The sequence below is a fragment of the Homalodisca vitripennis genome, chromosome 4 (genome assembly GCF_021130785.1).
Source record: "Homalodisca vitripennis isolate AUS2020 chromosome 4, UT_GWSS_2.1, whole genome shotgun sequence".
Lineage (NCBI taxonomy): Eukaryota > Metazoa > Arthropoda > Insecta > Hemiptera > Cicadellidae > Homalodisca > Homalodisca vitripennis.
The window spans coordinates 158964285-158983860 of record NC_060210.1 but is presented as its reverse complement, the minus strand read 5'-3'; the positions used below and the strand labels follow the sequence as shown (position 1 = coordinate 158983860).

At 37.2% G+C, this 19576-nt stretch overlaps 1 protein-coding gene across 2 annotated transcripts in view; it reads left to right on the top strand.

Moving 5' to 3' along the window:
* The first annotated feature begins 1280 nt into the window (after nt 1–1280).
* The window catches only part of LOC124360424 (microtubule-associated protein Jupiter-like), a 33255-nt gene continuing 14959 nt past the window's right edge, over nt 1281–19576 (top strand). The window contains exon 1 of one of the 2 annotated variants that reach the window (XM_046814049.1): nt 1281–1303. Coding sequence is in view for 1 of the 2 variants with exons in the window: in XM_046814050.1 (XP_046670006.1) it covers nt 11689–11750 (62 nt within the window). In the remaining variant the exon portion in view is untranslated. Of the gene's footprint in view, nt 1304–11599; nt 11751–19576 lie in introns of those variants that run through there. The other variant, XM_046814050.1, reaches the window with a different exon arrangement.

Here is a 19576-nt window from a genome sequence, read left to right as displayed (position 1 = left end):
AACACCCGTTCATCCGGCTTGCCCTCCCCTTCCGTTTCATCTTCCTCCCTTTTTCCACAACCACAACTGATCATACCGTACGTGGAGTTATTGATTTTAAAATGGTTTATCAACCTTACATTAAGTTAAACTCAGGGCTGTAATTAAATTTGGGACCCGGGGGGGTTATATTATTCTTAAAAGCTCAAAGGGCGTCAATTGATCTTTAAGGTAATTAACGGTGTTCACCGAAAACGCCCTCCTGTGCGTTAGCGCGGGGCGTGTGTGTATGTGTGTGCGTGTAGGGCGACTAGTGTATTAGTCATCTGACCTACCACGTGCAGCGGCCGTCTCTCCTAATTGGGATTTCTAGGGAGTAAAAACCAGGGCTTCATATTTACTGATGTCACATTCACATCATGCTGTTTAACAAAAGGCAAAACGATTTTTCTCAGATTACAACAAATAGAGTAACCTATTTAGAGGTCTGCATCTGTTATGGTTCCGTGGTTTAAATGCTGTCGCCGTTGTACCAATTTGGCACTTTTAAAAAATGTCAATACGGATTTTAAAATTTTTTTTTTTTGTAATAACTATAATAATATCAATAACTTGCGGAAATTCTATGAAAAAAAATGTTAAGGACACATTATTTAAATTACTATGAGAGTAACATAATACGTAAGAATCATTATAAAATTGTAAGAGACATTCTAACCTTCAGGGAAATTCCCCAAACACAAATTTACACAAGAAGTCTAGTTTAAATAAACTTTTTTGGGTTTATTTGGCTTTTAAAAATACAGGGTGTGCCATAAATAAAACTGAGGGCCATGAGGTTTTAATAGACAGTAATGTTGGGAGTGCTATAATTAATACCTCTACTTAATAACACTATAATTCCGCTAAGATAATTTAGGTTTAAAATATCTCACAACCAAAATTCTTACAATGCCATTGTGGGATTGTTGACAAAATGGAACATATTCCTAATAAAATTGACACAATATCATTAAACAATTCTTTGCTTACTTAGAAATGGCGTTTGCATTTTTGGACTACAAGTACTTGACGTAACCGTTGTTCTGTATTATAATTTTTCCATTACTGCGAATACAATACTGTTCCGCCATTGGGTCTACTTATCGACATGTTTTTTGTGTAACAAAGTAAACGAAATTGTGCTTTAGAGCCCAGCCATTAGACCCTGGTAAGGTAAGGTAAGGTAGGTAGTGTTGAAGGCTAATCCGCCCACGTTGGAGCCCTACTTTGGGCAGTCACTCTCGCCCCACAGCTCAGTCCCCAGCCAGCCTTCTCTCACCAGGTTTGACTAGCCTTAGCCGTCCTGACTGACTAACCCTAAACTAACATCTTCTGTAGCTTCCTTTCTTGAACAAGACACGCTCGAGTGCCCCCGTCAGACGCTGCTTCTATCTTATCGGCGAGTTTCCGTTTTCTTCCGAGGAGAGTGCGAGTGAGCGTGGCCCGAACGCTCGCAAGAAACAGCAGCGAAAGGTGACCTTTCTACCATCAGAAAATGTAATTATTATTAGCTGTATCAAGGCATATCAACGAAATTCCAGTTGATAAGACCGACCTGCAACCGTTCTGGTCCCCCCGCCCTTTCTCTTTGTATTGTTATCTTTTAGTACGCGAGTACTCTGTAAGGTTAACCACTGTGTCTTGCTTTTTACTGCTTCTTTGTTTACTACAAGTCTATTAATCGCGCAAGATTTTTCTAGTCATAATAAATTCTGAATATGTGGCGAATAGATGTATAAGGGAATGGAAATAGTATTTTCTCAGTAGCAATAATAAATATTATCATTTTGAGATATTGTATATTGCGTAAAGTACACTCAATGACTGCTTTTTCTCATTTTCGGCTGTATATTAAATTACTATTTGCTAACAATTTGTTTGCTTCATATCACAATTTTGTCCTAAGTAAATAACTGTCGATTTGACGCCCTTGTAAAGTAACCCTGCAATGATTTATTCCTTTGAAATGGGTTTTACCGTAATTATTTTGTGTAGGTAATTATTTAAACTTAATCATTTTATTACATTGTTGTTTATTTGACCTATGGGCAATTGAAACGTTTTCAAACTGTTTGATTCGGATGTGCCTAATTACTAATCGTGTATTTGGATGCAAAGATTACGTATGTGACTCAGAATGTATGTGCGTAATGTACTAAATGGATTAGAATAATCAGGTTATTACTACTTCATTACAAATATATTCACAACAAGCCGTTCATTAAAATCACTGTTTTTGTTTTTGTTTGTTTGAAATGTTATATTTAACATTCAAAAATGTTTTTAATTAATACAGAACGCAAATATAATATGTACAAATCAGATAAACTTCGTCAAACTACCAAAAATTGGAAAGGAGGTTGACTGTTGTTATCCAAGTAAACCATGTCTCAAACAATAAATAATTTTGTATTGTATTTGTAAGATCAGACTGTGAAAGATGCACTGTTCGGAGGGATAGGAAGAGCGCCTGTATCCATAAGCACAGGCTTGACAACACATTGATTCGTGCATTTCACTTTAAGAAAATATATTCTTCATGGTACATAATACATATTACACAATGATTATAAGTGTTCACAATGTACATTCATTCACGCGAGTATCATAAAATATACACATCAAATATAACATTATAATACATATACGTAGTAGCATATGCATTTCCCTTCGGATATATTTATTCGTTCTTATATTATAGATCAACACAAAGTAGTAATCAGTCACGCTGAGTTGTACTAATATTCATTCACTAAATGGCGTTATTTTTTATCATAATGGTTTAATGTTTTATAACATTTATTTGCCAACTATTTTTCCAGTGATTTTCATCCTTCAAGTAGGTGGCTCTGTAATAGTTTTCGTATATGCCCTATCAAAAGCCTCTTTCGTATTTTTATTATCCTCTGTGGAAGCATACTTGTATAAGTGACCTGTACAGAAGACAGGACAATAGCACGGTAAATGATTGAGGTAGTGGGCAATTAGAGTAAAGCGGAGTGGGGCCAGTGGCATTGGCCATGACGGTTTCTGGTCGCTCCTGCAGTAATTGGTTTAGTGCCGCGCCATCCGGTGCCGGCCCAGCTGTATGATAATCTATAATTTACAGGTAAATTGTAGTATTGGTGGAGGCCGTATGTAACTGCAAGTCATGTCTTACAATATAAATAGATAATAACAACACTTTGATAGATTAATTAGATAAAACTATATACATATTTTTATTTGCAGTATATAGCACCAAACATCACTTCGTGATTGAGGGGGGGGGGTGGTAATTATGTCTGGGAGAAGCCACAAGACGAGTAAGTCGATCCGCTTACATAAGCGAGGGCCAATGCCACCTCGTAGCCCTTCTAGTGAGTGCAGTTTACAGCACCTGGCTGTTCTTACTGGCCAGTCGGATAAACACATGAGTCACTAGACAACTGACTATCGACTTAGAACTTCATAGCGTTATATAGGCCGATATTAATTGTGTCTGGATGAAGCCACAGGGAGTAAGTCGATCCGCTTACATAAGCAAGGGTCAATACCTGCCGTGTATTGTAATAAGTGCAGTTTGTAGCACGTAGCATTTTGCGTCTTGCCAGTCGGATAAACACGGTAATCACTAGACCACTGATTATCGACGTAGCTTTTTAATGGCGTTTTGATAGGATGATAGTAATTGTGTCTGGATGAAGCCACAAGATGAGGTGTGTAAATCGATCCGCATACATAAGGCAGTGCAGGGCCAGTCTTAGCCCTTGTAATAAGTGCAGTTTATAGCACGTAGCATGTTCGTCTTGCCAGCCGGATAAACACGTTCGCCATGAGACCACTGATTATCGACGTAGCTTTTAATGGCGTTTGATAGGATGATAGTACTTGTGTCTGGATGAAGCCACAAGATGAGGTGTGTAAATCGATCCGCTTACATAAGGCAGTGCAGGGCCAGTCTTAGCCCTTGTAATAAGTGCAGTTTTGTAGCACGTAGCATGTTCGTCTTGCCAGCCGGATAAACACGTTAATCACTAGACCACTTATTATCGACGTAGCTTGTAATGGCGTTTGATAGGATGATAGTACTTGTGTCTGGATGAAGTCACAAGATGAGGTGTGTAAATCGATCCGCTTACATAAGGCAGTGCAGGGCCAGTCTTAGCCCTTGTAATGATTGCAGTTTATAGCACGTAGCATGTTCGTCTTGCGAGTCGGATAAACACGTTCGCCACGAGACCACTGATTATCGGACGTGTAGCTTTTAACGGCATTTGATAGGATGATAGTACTTGTGTCTGGATGAAGCCACAAGATGAGGTGTGTAAATCGATCCGCTTACATAAGCAAGGGCCAATACCAGTCGTAGCCTAATAAATACAGTTTATAGCACGTGGCATGTTCGTCTTTTCCAGTCGGATAAACATGTTAGTCACTAGGCCACTGATTATCGACGTAGCTTTTAATGGCGTTTGATAGGGTGACAGTAATTGTGTCTGGATGAAGCTACAAGATGTGTGTAAATCGATCCGCTTACATAAGGCAGTGCAAGGCCAGTCTCAGTCCTTGCTGTACATTCTGCACCAAAGATGAGCGTGCGTAATTTATTATTGTTAGTGCCGATGTCGGGTGACCAGGTGGACAGAGACGTTGGTGGCTAAATCGTACCGAGTACTCTTTAGCTATAAGAGCATGATTGCCGCTATGGAACAGCCGTTTGGAGAACTTTGGCTTTGCATTCAGCACATATAGTATAAAGATCAAAATATTTTGAATAAAAATGAGCATTTGTTAAACACGTCTGTTCCTACTTAGATTAAAATTTTGCTCAGAGGTATTAAACAAATGTATAACGACCTTGGTGTGCTAAAATAGTAATCTCTTCCCGTTTACAGATCACTTTTTCCTTCTTGAAGTACCCATACCTGTCGGTGATTGGCCAGTCATGCCTATATCACTCACCTGCCTGTAATTCTTGGCCTCCCCTTTCATAATAGGTACTGCAGTTAAGTCATTCTCTTAAATTTTTCAAACAAGATACTCTTCTTCTTCCTCTATTAATTTTGTTTTTAATAATTGTATTCATTTCCTTTTTAACTTATTTTACATGTGGTGGTGGACTGTAAAATTTAACTGTAACATTAATTAATTAACTGTTAATAAAACTGTACATTTCGTTTCTTACTCTATCCATCCATGACATTCTCAAAATTCTTCTGTGTCGCGCCACATTTCAAAAGCTTCTAGTTTCGTCATTATTCCCTGTATAAGAGTCCACTCCTCAGCAACCATATAAGTAATAGTAATATATAACAGTGCAACATTTGGAGCTTATGCTGTGCGTTTATATCTCGACTGCATTAAACCATCTCATTGAAATGACATTTTATCAATCCATTTCAATGCCACTTTTTCATTTCTTTTGTTTAATCACACGTCTCTGTAATTCATGTTGTAATATGATCCAATGCAATGAGAAACTTTCTATTTCAATGTCATTTATTGTTAAGTTTACTGTGTATCGTGTTTATTAAATTATTAATCTACTAAATTATATGAATATTATCTTATCTATTAAATTTATCACACGCTTAATATAGTCTTGTATGTATATATATTATATAATTTCGTTAGTAACATATTTTAGGTTAAACCAGTTAATATTAAAATTGTATTATCTATGTCTAAACGTTATCACAATACTTTCATTTTATTTGTGGTGCCGAGTGTATATCTTTTTTGTCGTTACAAAAATACAACAGCACAATAATTCATTTATTACAAGATAAAAACATAATTAGTTTCAATCTAAAGTAAAGTTAATATTATCTGCTCGAAAGACATAGATGTTACATAACAATAATGGATACACGGGTGAGTGTGGTTACAGTTTGCGTGTAGTCTGGGAAGCCTGGTTCGGGAAATGAGAGGAGAGGAGGGACACTCGTGTTACCGCGCACGTGTGTCCTGCTGCCCTGCCTTGGTCATATCGCGGTATCGGTATGGTTTCCATCAGGGTTTCTGATACTTCCTCGGTCCCCCAATAGGCGTGCATCCGTGTCTATCAAACTACTACACCCTTCAAACTATCATTTTATTTAAATTTGCATTATGATATCGCCTTTATGTCAGAATTTTCGCTAACTACGGGACTCAAAATCTGAAACCACCATTGTTCCAGGGTTTTCTTGTTGCTTTTTTGTTTATTTAGCAGAACAACGGCCAGATTCTTGTGATTTTAACGTAGGAAAGTGTAAAACGTGAGAGGGTAAAAGAAAAGGTATAACGAAACGGTGCTGGGGAGTTCTATTAGATCTGGGCTTGTAATAACTATTACTGTGATATTATGTTATGCTTTCAATAAGCTGATCTATAAAAAAATAGTGCTTCTTTATTTGACCACAAAGAAGTATTTGTTGACATCCAAAAACCTACTATATATGTGAGATATGTAGAGTAATGAAAATTTCTCTAAAATTCATTACATTTTTTTGTGCAGGGTTTATTCGTGTTCCAAAAGTTTTAAATGCAGGCTACGTGTTTATTTGACCTAAAACGCTATATCTCGAAAACTATTTGAACTAGAAACACGACATGAATACAATGGACTATGTGTCCTGTTGATTCAAATAAAACCTAATTCAAATATTTTGTAAAATCTAGTTGTTGTATAGTAGTTTAAATCTAAAACTGTTACAATCTTTAAAGTGCCACCTTAATGCATCTATCTTATAATCCTCATCTTCAATATAAATTTTTGAATTTTGGTTGATAAAAGGAGAGGTTATAAAAATGTTCAGTGACTATGCAGCTTATTAGATTGGAGGTGGACTCTATACACGCCGCGCCGTATACAAACTAAGCTTCGTACAGTTGGTATTCTCTAGATGAAGCCGTTCGCGTTTGTGCAACTATTTAATAACATAGACCCAATGTCACACGACTTACTGAAAAGTGATATCATTGTAGAGCTAAACAAAGAACGTTTCAGAATTGTCAGGTCTTTTAAAAACAAAAATTTGTTACTGTACGTTTTTAAATATAACGTATGAGTTCAAAATAGCGACCGTTCCAAGTTTTAAGAATTGAATGTGTTGAGTGTTTGAAAACACAATTTTTATCGGGTTACAATCAAAGTCCACGTGCTTTAATGCCAGTATATAATAATGATTTCAATCTGAAGGTTTTATATGATTGAGTTTTGACATTTTTGAACCCATTATGGGTTTATTATGATAGCAACCGTCCAGCGGTCCCAGCGCCCAATAGCGTGTCCCCCATCACATTCCACTCGAATGTTTCCGCCTCTTGTCCCGTTACTGTTCTCTACCATTATAATAATATACCTACCGGGAATAATTGACTGTTTCCCAGTAAAGTTCTGCTTGTAATTGCGTTGACACTATTACGCGTGGCCGATGGCATTTTAGTGTCTTCCGTTATCCCACAAGTGGCACCTACATCAGTTACTGGTGTCACTTTTGACAACCAGGCGGCACAGTAACGACATTGCCGACATTGAAACCTCGCTTTATAAATGACCGTTTAAGATAGTTTTACTACGCTTATTGTTGAGAAGAAGTCAATTTAATTTATCTAATGTCTCTGTAAATAATTGCGAGAGTGTGACGGTGGCTGAATTGTAAGAATCGCCGGTATTCAACCTTACTGAACGCACATGTACCTTATCAGTTCAGCTGTGTTATCTACAACAAAAGAGTTTCTTACAGAGATAAGAAATCTTTGTTCATCCAGACACAATAACTAGAATAGACGTCAGATAACACTTATTATCTATATTATTTTGTATATTTCTATTAAAAACTCTTACTCGCTGAACGGGTTAGTTTGATTATTTGTAAGGACTCTGTAAGATATACAAGTAATTGAGTGGCATGAGTATTCATGCCTTAGGGTTAAATTTATGATACAATAAGCTCGACACAATTATCGTCCTAAACGGCTTTAGGCGACTTTTATCAAATGGCTCAGCACTAGGGAAGCCTCATCATTCGAGGGGCTGGGGCTGGGGCTGGGCAAATTGCATTTCTGTCTATCCGCAAGAACTAATCTTTAGGTTTGAAATTTTGCACCGAGCTTCATGCTAATATAGGCAACGTCAGGTTTGAAGATTGGTGTGTGTTACGCCATGGTATATGCAGGGGGTGGTTACAACAGTTTTAAGATTGCAAACTGTGTAAGATTTGCAGTCCTGATTACTGGTTAAAAAAAATTAAGAAAGTGTACCTTATACAATAATAATTGTATATGTATAACATTTTTAACGACTATACCAAACCTAAAACTTTTAAATTAAAACTTTTTTAAAAGCGAGTTTTGGTATATTCTTTGAACAGCAGTAATCATTAATTTCTTACGCCCGTTTTCGACATCAGCAGCAATGTAGAGACATGATACAGCACCCTCCCTGAATAACACGGATGTATGTTATGTGTCCAAATCTGCTTGTGTCTTTCATGCCGCTCACCTCCCATAGATATGGAGATGATTAAGTACAGACATCAGCAGCAATGTAGAGACATGATACAGCGCCCTCCCTGAATAACACGGATGTATGTTATGTGTCCAAATCTGCTTGTGTCTTTCATGCCGCTCACCTCCCATAGATATGGAGATGATTAAGTACAGACATCAGCAGCAATGTAGAGACATGATACAGCGCCCTCCCTGAATAACACGGATGTATGTTATGTGTCCAAATCTGCTTGTGTCTTTCATGCCGCTCACCTCCCATAGATATGGAGATGATTAAGTACAGACATCAGCAGCAATGTAGAGACATGATACAGCGCCCTCCCTGAATAACACGGATGTATGTTATGTGTCCAAATCTGCTTGTGTCTTTCATGCCGCTCACCTCCCATAGATATGGAGATGATTAAGTACAGACATCAGCAGCAATGTAGAGACATGATACAGCGCCCTCCCTGAATAACACGGATGTATGTTATGTGTCCAAATCTGCTTGTGTCTTTCATGCCGCTCACCTCCCATAGATATGGAGATGATTAAGTACAGACATCAGCAGCAATATAGAGACATGATACAGCGCCCTCCCTGAATAACACGGATGTATGTTATGTGTCCAAATCTGCTTGTGTCTTTCATGCCGCTCACCTCCCATAGATATGGAGATGATTAAGTACAGACATCAGCAGCAATGTAGAGACATGATACAGCGCCCTCCCTGAATAACACGGATGTATGTTATGTGTCCAAATCTGCTTGTGTCTTTCATGCCGCTCACCTCCCATAGATATGGAGATGATTAAGTACAGACATCAGCAGCAATGTAGAGACATGATACAGCGCCCTCCCTGAATAACACGGATGTATGTTATGTGTCCAAATCTGCTTGTGTCTTTCATGCCGCTCACCTCCCATAGATATGGAGATGATTAAGTACAGACATCAGCAGCAATGTAGAGACATGATACAGCGCCCTCCCTGAATAACACGGATGTATGTTATGTGTCCAAATCTGCTTGTGTCTTTCATGCCGCTCACCTCCCATAGATATGGAGATGATTAAGTACAGACATCAAGCTTGCCGCCTTTTATATAATTATTATACAGCTCTACTACATAGGTCACTTATGTAAATAGCAGTAAATATTGAGCTGAGTGACATACTGAAAATCGATAATTCTTGAGATCCAGGATTTCTTCTTCTGAAAATGCAGAGTTCTCTGTATACATTTTCACATGGGCCCAGAATCTCTAATTTATTATTGACTGTGAGTGTTATACTCATGCTCAGTGGCAGACTGGTCGGCCTACAGTCACTGACACTACTCATTATTGGCTGAATCACAGTCGTATAATCAAAGATTGAAGATGAGCAAAGACCAAAAATTGTGGTCATCGTCTTCTCAAAGTGCTTAGTTCTATAACAATTTGAGTCTTCTCGACAATGTAGCATCTCCACACAATTAATTCTATTTCCCGTGTTCTTCACCCATTGCCACTGCTATTTTCTTACGTTGGTACCTACTTAATTCGTAATGTTGTGTTACTAATGACATAGTAAAAATTAATGGATGCATTGATTTGAAAACCATTTTTCTCTCTCCTATTAATTGCAACAAGACGTATGTTTGATGAGGTAAAATTTATAAATTTGGCTTGTGCACATTGGCAAGTAGCACTGCCCGCGGACTGTATTAGGGGCCATTTAGTGAAAGGTGGACCGCTTGAAATAGAATGCTGTACATGAAATGACATTGCAATTTGTAGTGCTTCACTGGACAGAATCTCTTCTGTGGTCGATTGGGAGAAATCGTGACATTTTGGAATGAAATGGGAGTCAAATTTCAATTTAATCTACTCAGGCATAGTACTTGGTAGATCGTGATGCGATTTCCCCTCGTCATATGTAACACAAACCTAGTTCGACCAGTTTACTGGGGTACACATTAGGTTTCTTACTCATTAATTGTAATTTTGCAGTTCCTGGCTTGTAGTCTACTGGGCATGAAGAATATCTGGACATTCCGTCATAAGAATACGTAAAAAAGCGAACATACTCAACATACGGTGATGGCAAGTCCAACGTGTGCACAAAGCTTTGTATATTTGATCTGACCACCGTGTGTTCCGTTGTAACTTAGAAGCAAACGTTCGTTTCATATTGATTTTGTGACGGTTTTTCGATTCGCTCATGGTTCGAATTACGAGTAGTCTCAAATTCGTCGCAACCGCATTGGTATTTGACACCCAAATGTTACATTTGTTCTGTCATTTGTATCTGGTTGGGCATTTGTGGATTAACTGAAATTTAAGGATTGTAAAGTCTATGTTGTGGGATTTGAATTCTTTTTAGTTCTAACCGTCCGTTGAACTATAAAATGTTAAATTTTTAAATTTCTACCATAGATCGAATTTTATAAATAATAACATTGTTAGGTTATGAGTATCAGCTTCTGGTCCTGAGCAATTCGCGTTTTGACTCATTTGGGTTAGAAAACTACCGTAACGACCTGAGGACTATACGGTAAACAGTTTGCAGCTTCCTAAATATAAAACTGGAGTCAGAGAAAGGGGTCACGGTGCCGTAATCTGGAAGGCTTGTATAGGTATAAGCTTTTGTATAGGTTACAGAAATACAGGATTTTATAGGAAATTCAATTTCCACCAAGCTTAAATGGCCTCAACACTTTTAAAGCGTTCTGTCGTTTTAGATAGTAAAATGAGACGTCAGGAAGCATGGCCAAAGGTTCCATTAGGAATCCCACTTTTGTCTCGAACCATCGTCCACATTTGTTGTAATACGTTTTGACGTACGATAAAACTATGTTTAAATTTCAATTCACTCGTCTATTTCCGATTATTTACAAGTTCCGTATCTGATTTTAAACCATAATAATAACAAACAATTGCTCTCACAGATGCAGTTTGTCTTTGTGATATTGCGACTTGTTATTGTGAGGCCATTTCCCTCGCCAATGAGGTATAATTTTGTGGACAGATTTTACCTGAAGTTTAGCGGTTATTAATCGTAGTAAATGGTAGGTTCTATAGGCCAGCGGTTAACATGTATAAGAAGACATGAGAACAGTAAATACTGTGAAGAGACCGTGAAGGGTTGGAGTGGGGTAGCGAAGTGATATAACAAGGAGCGGAGCGGCGGGGCAGTCAGTCAGTCAGTGTGGTGCAGTGGCGGTGATGGCGACCTACGCGGCGTATCGGCACATCGAACTCGACAACGTCGGATATGGCAAGAAAAGGTATCACGTAACTGTATTCGTTTATTATAGTCGGTTGAGGTATTATATATTTAAACCATTCGTTGAGCAACGATATGATACAATTTCTGGTATTAATGGTCAAACCTGTGAGTAGTTAAATCTTTTACGGAAATTATACTTTAGCGTAATAAAAATGTTAATGTTTGAATTTTTATGTTAATTCAAGGTGTCTCTACATGTGTAGAACTGCTGTATATACAGTGCGGGGTAGTGGCGTGGCCACATGGCGGCCTATGCCAGTTCTAGCTGGACAACATTAATTATTAATAACTACTGACAGGACGAAAACTTTGGATATTTCACACTGTCTAGACACCGTACTTGTAGGTTTACAAAATTATTGTACCTTCCTCGCACAAGGGTAAAGGGTCTCCTTATCTTATTAATAAATAATGTTAAGCAATCTTTAGCGTAATATTATTTAAAATTTTAAAACAGAATTAAAATTATTTCACCGTAAAATTGAATACATTACCTTTTATGTACGAAAGCTGTAGCCAGAATTTAAACAAAAAATAAATAAGTAATATTAGTAATAGATTTTTAAAGTGATAGTCAAGGAACCGATAGGCAATATTCATTGTATAATCTCACACACGTGGTTTTTCTTGAAATATATAGAGGATATTCTTGTATCACAAGGAAGAAATCGATAGTCGTTAGCTGGTTTCAGTGAAGGTCGAAATAAGTGGTATCGAAAAATATAAAACGATAACTTTACTTCAGATTATATGCTTTATACCTTGATAAACTTAATAATATACACGTCAAGCAACTAGATAAGGATAGTTGTTAAGGGTATGTGTGTGGTTAATTGGCGCTGATATAGCATTTATTTATGTGACTGACGGTTGGTTATGAGTGTGTCAAGTTATGAAAGTACGATTACAGAATAAATACCATTTCATATTTTTCAACACTTTTGATACCCTCCCATTCCGAGCTATACCGAAACTAGCTCACGGCTGACGGTCAATTTTTCTCAGGAGAAATTTCTCTGTCGATTTCAAGAAAACCCAGGTAATGTGGTTTACAATAACATTGTACACTGTCAATGTTAGGGTATTACGTTTCTTTCTGGTACATCTGCTTAGTCCTGTTTCCGAGTCGTGGTCTGAGGAATCCCGATGGTGATCCAGAGTTAAATTCAGGTTTCAGGACATCTGAAATTCCAGTAAAATATAACTCTACATCTTACGATTTTAGGTGGATTTTATAGAGATCTTTCTATTTCTATCACACTCTCATCAGTTTCAAAAATGTTCGGTATAAAGTTCTGAAACTTTGTTATATCTCAAATGTTAACCTTACAATGTAAACCTATCTGTAAAGTTAACCTAAAATCTCTGATCAATCTGATGCAATCTTGATCAATATTTTCATTCGTAAAATGTTCCTTCAATAAGATCCACCTTTTAGTCGTGCTACATCCAGATCTTCTTCTACACGTTTAAAGAGTGCCTGAGACTTTCCATTTTCGGACGTTTTACCCACTCATCTAAGAAATCTTTTCGGCAGACAGTGTAACTATCTGAAAAAAAAAAATTAAAATCTATGATACGAACCTTTGTTAAGTTTTTAATGAATATACTCGAAAAGTACGTTACTTTTCCTAACTTTAAATGCAAAAACAAAAGTGGAAGCAGCATACCAAATTGTAATAAATATTTAACATTGATATGTTATGTAGTAATTCGTATTTTTGACGATTATTAATTATACGTATCTTTAATCGACAAAAAATTACTTCCCGTCGTAACTACACTTCTTAGTATCTTTGTAAACTACACAAATCTGATAATAAACAAGCCTTGTTTGCTCACGAGAAATGAAAACTAAAACGTTTATTTTAATATTTAGACGACTACTTGCCACAATACTTGGATTTGTCCTTGTATTGTGCACCTCATCAACAGTATCGGTTTAAACAAATTCTGTTATTGGTACTAGATTATATAAGTATTACTAATACCGAATAATATCCAGTGACAATTAAATCCAACAGCGAGTGTTGTCCAGGTAGAACAGTCATCGACCGCACTGTGCGGCGGCGCGGCGCGACGTTTCTAACAATGTTCAAGAACGTGTAGGGTGAAGAGCAGCGCACTTGTAGCCTAATCTGTAAATCAGACGTCGAAGCAGTTTTGGAGTACTGCACTCCATCTCCACCGTGTGTTGACTCTTCACGGTGGTAGCAGATGATTATCAGACTTTCAGTAATACTGTACTATAATATAAGGCGGAATAGCTAAGGCTAGAATAGTGGATAAAAAGTAGGGAAATTTTATCCTGAATCTGGAATTAAAGCAATAATTGAATGTGTCAAAAGTTGATGTTATGAGGGTCATAATTTTAGAGCAGGTGCCCAATATTAATGAATAAACTGTAATGGTTTTTAACATAACTGAATGGTGCATCTTCGACATATATTTTATAGCCTAGATTATACCGAGAATATCTTTCTTTAAAAAATATAATTGTTTCATGAACCTATGAATACCTTTTGTTTTCCTGAAAGTGATCGGTTGTGGTTGGCAGAGACTAGAATTTAAATAATATTATCTAAATTTTTAAAACATTAAAATGGTTAAAAACACGACTTAAATTAAAGTTACGAACTTCTTAAATCTGAAAAACCTGAGTATAAAAAGGGGAAAATGTACCCAAATATTCATTTGTTTTATATGCGACAACGTTTTTTCGTAGAATTAACCTTAAACTTTTACTACATAACAAGATAGGAGTACGGCACACAACGTCTCGCGTAAAAGCGTTCGTTGAGGTTCCATGAAACATTTCAAGTCTATATCTAATTGCATTAATAAGATGTTCTGCAGATAGATATACAGAAAGACAATCATTCAGAAAAGACATTCTGACATCCCCCGGCAGAAAAAAAAAGAAATTGTGTCAGCATACTGGGTGGTAGATTTCAGTAACGCTCGGCCAAATTCCATGGATGTACATGCATCATCATAGAAACCAGTCTTGTCAATCTAGAAATGAAGTCTTATGGAAAATTCAAAGTCTACAAATAAAATCTTACAATCTTATAGCAGTGCTCAAATAATTAAAGTTCCTGTGAGCTAGGGAAGGTACTTCAATGAAAGAGAGCTTTGAAATCAAATCCTTTCATTGACTTTTGACACACATTGACTTTCTTCCATTTTATTACTTGTTCTTTTTACTCTGAATAAATATATCAGATGTTAAAATCTTGTACTTATTGATTGTAGTTGCTTGACAAATTTGCTCTACTATTTTCTCGTTGTCATCTTGGTTATCCGTAAGACCAATGTAAAAACATGTCTAACGTTCATCCAAATCACATCGTCGAACTCATGTTGTCTATATAGAAATGAATCTTCATGCTAAATGTCAAGTCTGTAGGTCAGTTCGTTTGCGAGATTCATGCGACACACAAAATTTCGCTTGCTCATATTGTACTATGACATAAATTATAGGATAAAATCATATTCTTATATGTTTTAAAGTAGCAAAATATATTAAGATTAAATGGTCCATATTATTTGCTGGAAGTTAAGTAGAACATAGTATCATTAAGTGATCATATTATATTATACAGAGCTTCCATTTCATATTATTGGGGTGTACCCTGGAAGAGACGACAGTTAGACAATAGTCTTCCTCGAGTTGTTATAGCGCTCTTCTTTAATATACGTAACAAAAACAATGAGATTATTCATAAAAATCTGATAGTTGTATAGTATTTTATTGTTGGCATAAAATGCATTTATAGCGTTACGAGACAATAAAAAATCATTAAGTGTTGGTATCAGACAAATATTTTTTGAAAATCACAACCGTCATAATAATGTTTTTTGTACTAGTATACAATATTGGCATACACATTTTATAGTTATTTAGGATTTGGATTAACATCATAAAAGAAGGAAATGAGTCGTATGATAGCTCAATGTAATGACATCGATAAAATCCTATTAATAGTATAAATAAAGTAATGTTCATCACCAAGATCAATTCTTACTGGTTGTTTATTAATTGCTATTCATCGTGCAAGCCACTCGTATAACTGCACACAACAACAAGTTCACCATACTGAATCGTGTTCTTGACAGTCGACTCGGATAGAGGTGAACGACTCCATTGAGAATTCCTGTCAAGATTTCAGTTATTGTGTTGTGCCGAGACGTGCGTATATCGTTGGTGGTTGTAATCGTTGATGAGACGAGACTGCCCGGTCCAACTGTGTCCAATCAGTCCATTGTCGCCCCGCCATGAGTTTCTGTACCACACATCGGATTTTTGCATTGCCACGGGATGTCAGCATTCCTGGTGGTTGTTATAGTTTGATGAACGAGGCTATACATTCTCACTATGACAAACATGTTTATCTCTGTGATGTATGTTGACTGGTCAGACCATCGAGTGTATATTCAGGTCGTTGTCGCCCGCCACGAGTTGCATGCAGGTGACAATCTGGGGCGCAAGCCGGGGCCCGGGTATTGCCACGGGACGTGCGAGTGAAACGCCTTCCTCTTCCTGTCGCCGTCCGATGTTCATCATATTCCGTTCATTTCAATGGGTTCTTCGTGATTTGAAATCAGATCTCAGTCTCGGCTGTTGGATTACAAAACATAAAATACAGTAGTAAAATAAATAAGTCGTTTAGTGTAATTATAATAACTTATTGTGAATGTAATTGTGTAACAGCCCATCACGTTGCTTGTTCGTCTTGAGTGTGGGTTGCTCACGTGTTTGTCTCGACTGTCCTCGAAGAAAGGCCTTATAGAGGAAGAGTTAAATCGATTCTGATCCGTGTTTAACGCTATCAATCAGTTTCCGGCTCAGTGGTCAGCATTGGATCAGCATGTAAATATTAACAAGGTCTTTTGTGTCGCATGTGTGAGGATAAAATAGACGGCATTCTGTATTCTTGTAGAGGCCTGATCGAGGTCGACTTGTCTTCCTCTATTTAATATGTAGGTTTTGTTTAAACACACTATTTTTAGCAAACGTTCTTCACAAATTTGGTTGCGCTCTTGACAAAACGCATCCTCTACAGTCGCTTTCTTTTGGAAAATATAAAGCTTCTGCAAAACCTTCTAAATGGGAAGTTCCCTGAATGCATTTTTATTGCCTTGTAAGTTAATTTAGTTTATATTTTTTGGTGATGAAATTTACCGGTAGAAGACTTATCCGATCACTTGTATCTTGTGTTTTATCCTTCCACTTTTGATACAAAGAATTAAATCGTGGTATTTGGTCTGGTGTTATCGTCTATGAGTGTATATTCAATTAGAAGCTCACTAATGGTCGTCCGCCAGCCAGGAGTTTCGGAGAGGACGTGTTCCCACGGGACTGTCGCTTCCATTATATGAGGTCCACATCATCCTGCCGCCCGAGCCTGATTACTCCTCCATTAGCTCGTGCTGTAGCCATGGTAGGCTATCTCTTCTCTGTCGCATTTCGCCTCTTGCAACCACAAATGTGTAACTATTGCGGGCAAGTGATACTACACCAGGTAGTAACTTCACTGGAGGATAATTTGATGATAGTACTGTGAGTTCGGCTCTGATAATTGAACACACAGAGGTCATTTTGTCCGAGTGAATGGCACATCCGTAGCAGAATATTGGTTAAATCGTGTGTAAAGCGAGCATTATAAACCTGGGCATTGGACACGTTTCAATTGTCGGTGAGCATTCAGTTCAGTACGGTATAGGTAATATTGATATACGGTTGGCAGACTCACGCGAACGTCGTGGTCTGTCCGAGTGAATGGCACATCCGTAGCAAAATATTTGTTAAATCTTGTGTAAAGCGAGCATTATAAACCTGGGCATTGGACACGTTTCAATTGTCGGTGAGTATTCAGTTCAGTACGGTATAGGTAATATTGATATACGGTTGGCAGACTCACGCGAACGTCGTGGTCTGCCTGATCCTGGTACCATTCCAAGTCGTCATGGTATCTCCCCTGTCTGATCGATAACAAAGGACACATCCTCGTGGTATCGGTATCCCACTTCTCAATCTAACCTATATTATACTAATGTATCGTGTATATCTCTCCTAGATTTTTTATAGTTGTAGACAATTTTATTTTTCGTGAATACCTTTTATTATATTTTTAGTTTTCTTTTTTTACCGAACGTAATAGATTTGTTATATGTTCGTGAGACTTTATTTAAGATTTGCATTGGATCAATGAACAGTCTCGTGCAGAGAGGTGACGTCGACAGCACAGTAATGCAGCGAGGTTGTTCGCCCAGGTGAGAAAGCCTGTATCGTGATGAGTTCTGGCTTATTATAAAACGTCCCGTCACGGTGATGCATTAGTAGCGCCTTGCCGGTCAGCTTGTGTGTACCGTTACCGTGGCCGAGCTCTGGGCTGGAACCTGTAACAGCAGAGCACGCTTACATCCAGTTTACATTTTTTGGCTGTTAATAAATATACAAGTTTTATCGTAGAATTGAAACTACTAGACTATTACATTGCCTAGTGAACCATACATTTTTATATTTGAAAACTATTGATATATTTTGTGTTTGGTAAAAACATTTAATATGTTTGGCCTTAGTTGAAATCGTAGGTTTATACTATTTTAGACACAGGCACAATGTGGTATTGCAGATTATGAGAGTTATTAATTACCGTTATACGTTAATGTCAGTTGGAATATTTATTGCCAAATTGTTATTACAAATAATAGTTTTCTAACCGTACGTCAATTTTTTTTATAAACAAATGGTCTAGCTTTGATGCACTGGCTGCATAGCCATATACACAATTCATTGCTATTGTCTTAAGTTTACATTTAGAGTTTTAATCAAATAATGTTGGCAGCTTTATGCATTAACCTTTATTGAAGACCTGGATAGTACGCTACAGAAAACACTACGAAAAGAAGATCTACACATTAAAAATTCTAATTTTATTAATATTTGAAAATAAAATATAGCATATAAGCTACCGTAATCAAAATATGGAGTAATACCTCGCTCAATTACATAAATGAGTAAGACTGAATATTTTTAAAGAAACATCGTAATCAGTTTAGGTTATAAAAATAAAAAATAATTATTCTCTTCTGAAGAGGCTTCAGTTATTAACTTATGTGGTTACAATAATATGCAAATCCACATGTCCATTTTGTAGATATCCACTAGGTTCATTTAATAAGATACTGAACTATATCAGTAGTTTTTAAATATTCAGACTAGTATACATAAAAGCGCCCGTTCATTGCTACAGTAAAATAGCGCACAATCACGTATGCACGTATGTACTGGCTACAAATACCAGGCTACAATAAGAGAGCTTATGTGTGAAAACCTCACATACAATCTTGGCCGTGGGATAACAGTCAATCCTTAAATCCATCCCTACAACTTACAGATACTGATCTTGGGCTTTGTTTATTGTCATGGAAAACACATCTTAATAGGAAACTGCAGCCGTAACTGTTCTGTATGCCGGTTGGGTTCGACATAATTTAAAGTAAACTAAAGTGCACAATTATTATAGTTACTGTTAAGTTCTATACATTTATGCCAGCATTGAATTAGTTTCCGTATTCCGTTGAGAAAAGTCAGCATCTTACATTTGAACAAGTTTGCCACTGCGGATTTTACTTCATCGACAGATTTATACTGAACTCCTGTCAGGTCCCTGTTTAGTGGCGTGAGGAGCCAAAATTCACATGATGCTCATTAATGCTTATAAATCTGGACTGTAGAGTGGGTGGGGGTGTTTTCGATTGCGAAGCGTTGAATCTTTCCACGTGTTGTTGACTGATATGTGATTCTGAGCACTCCGA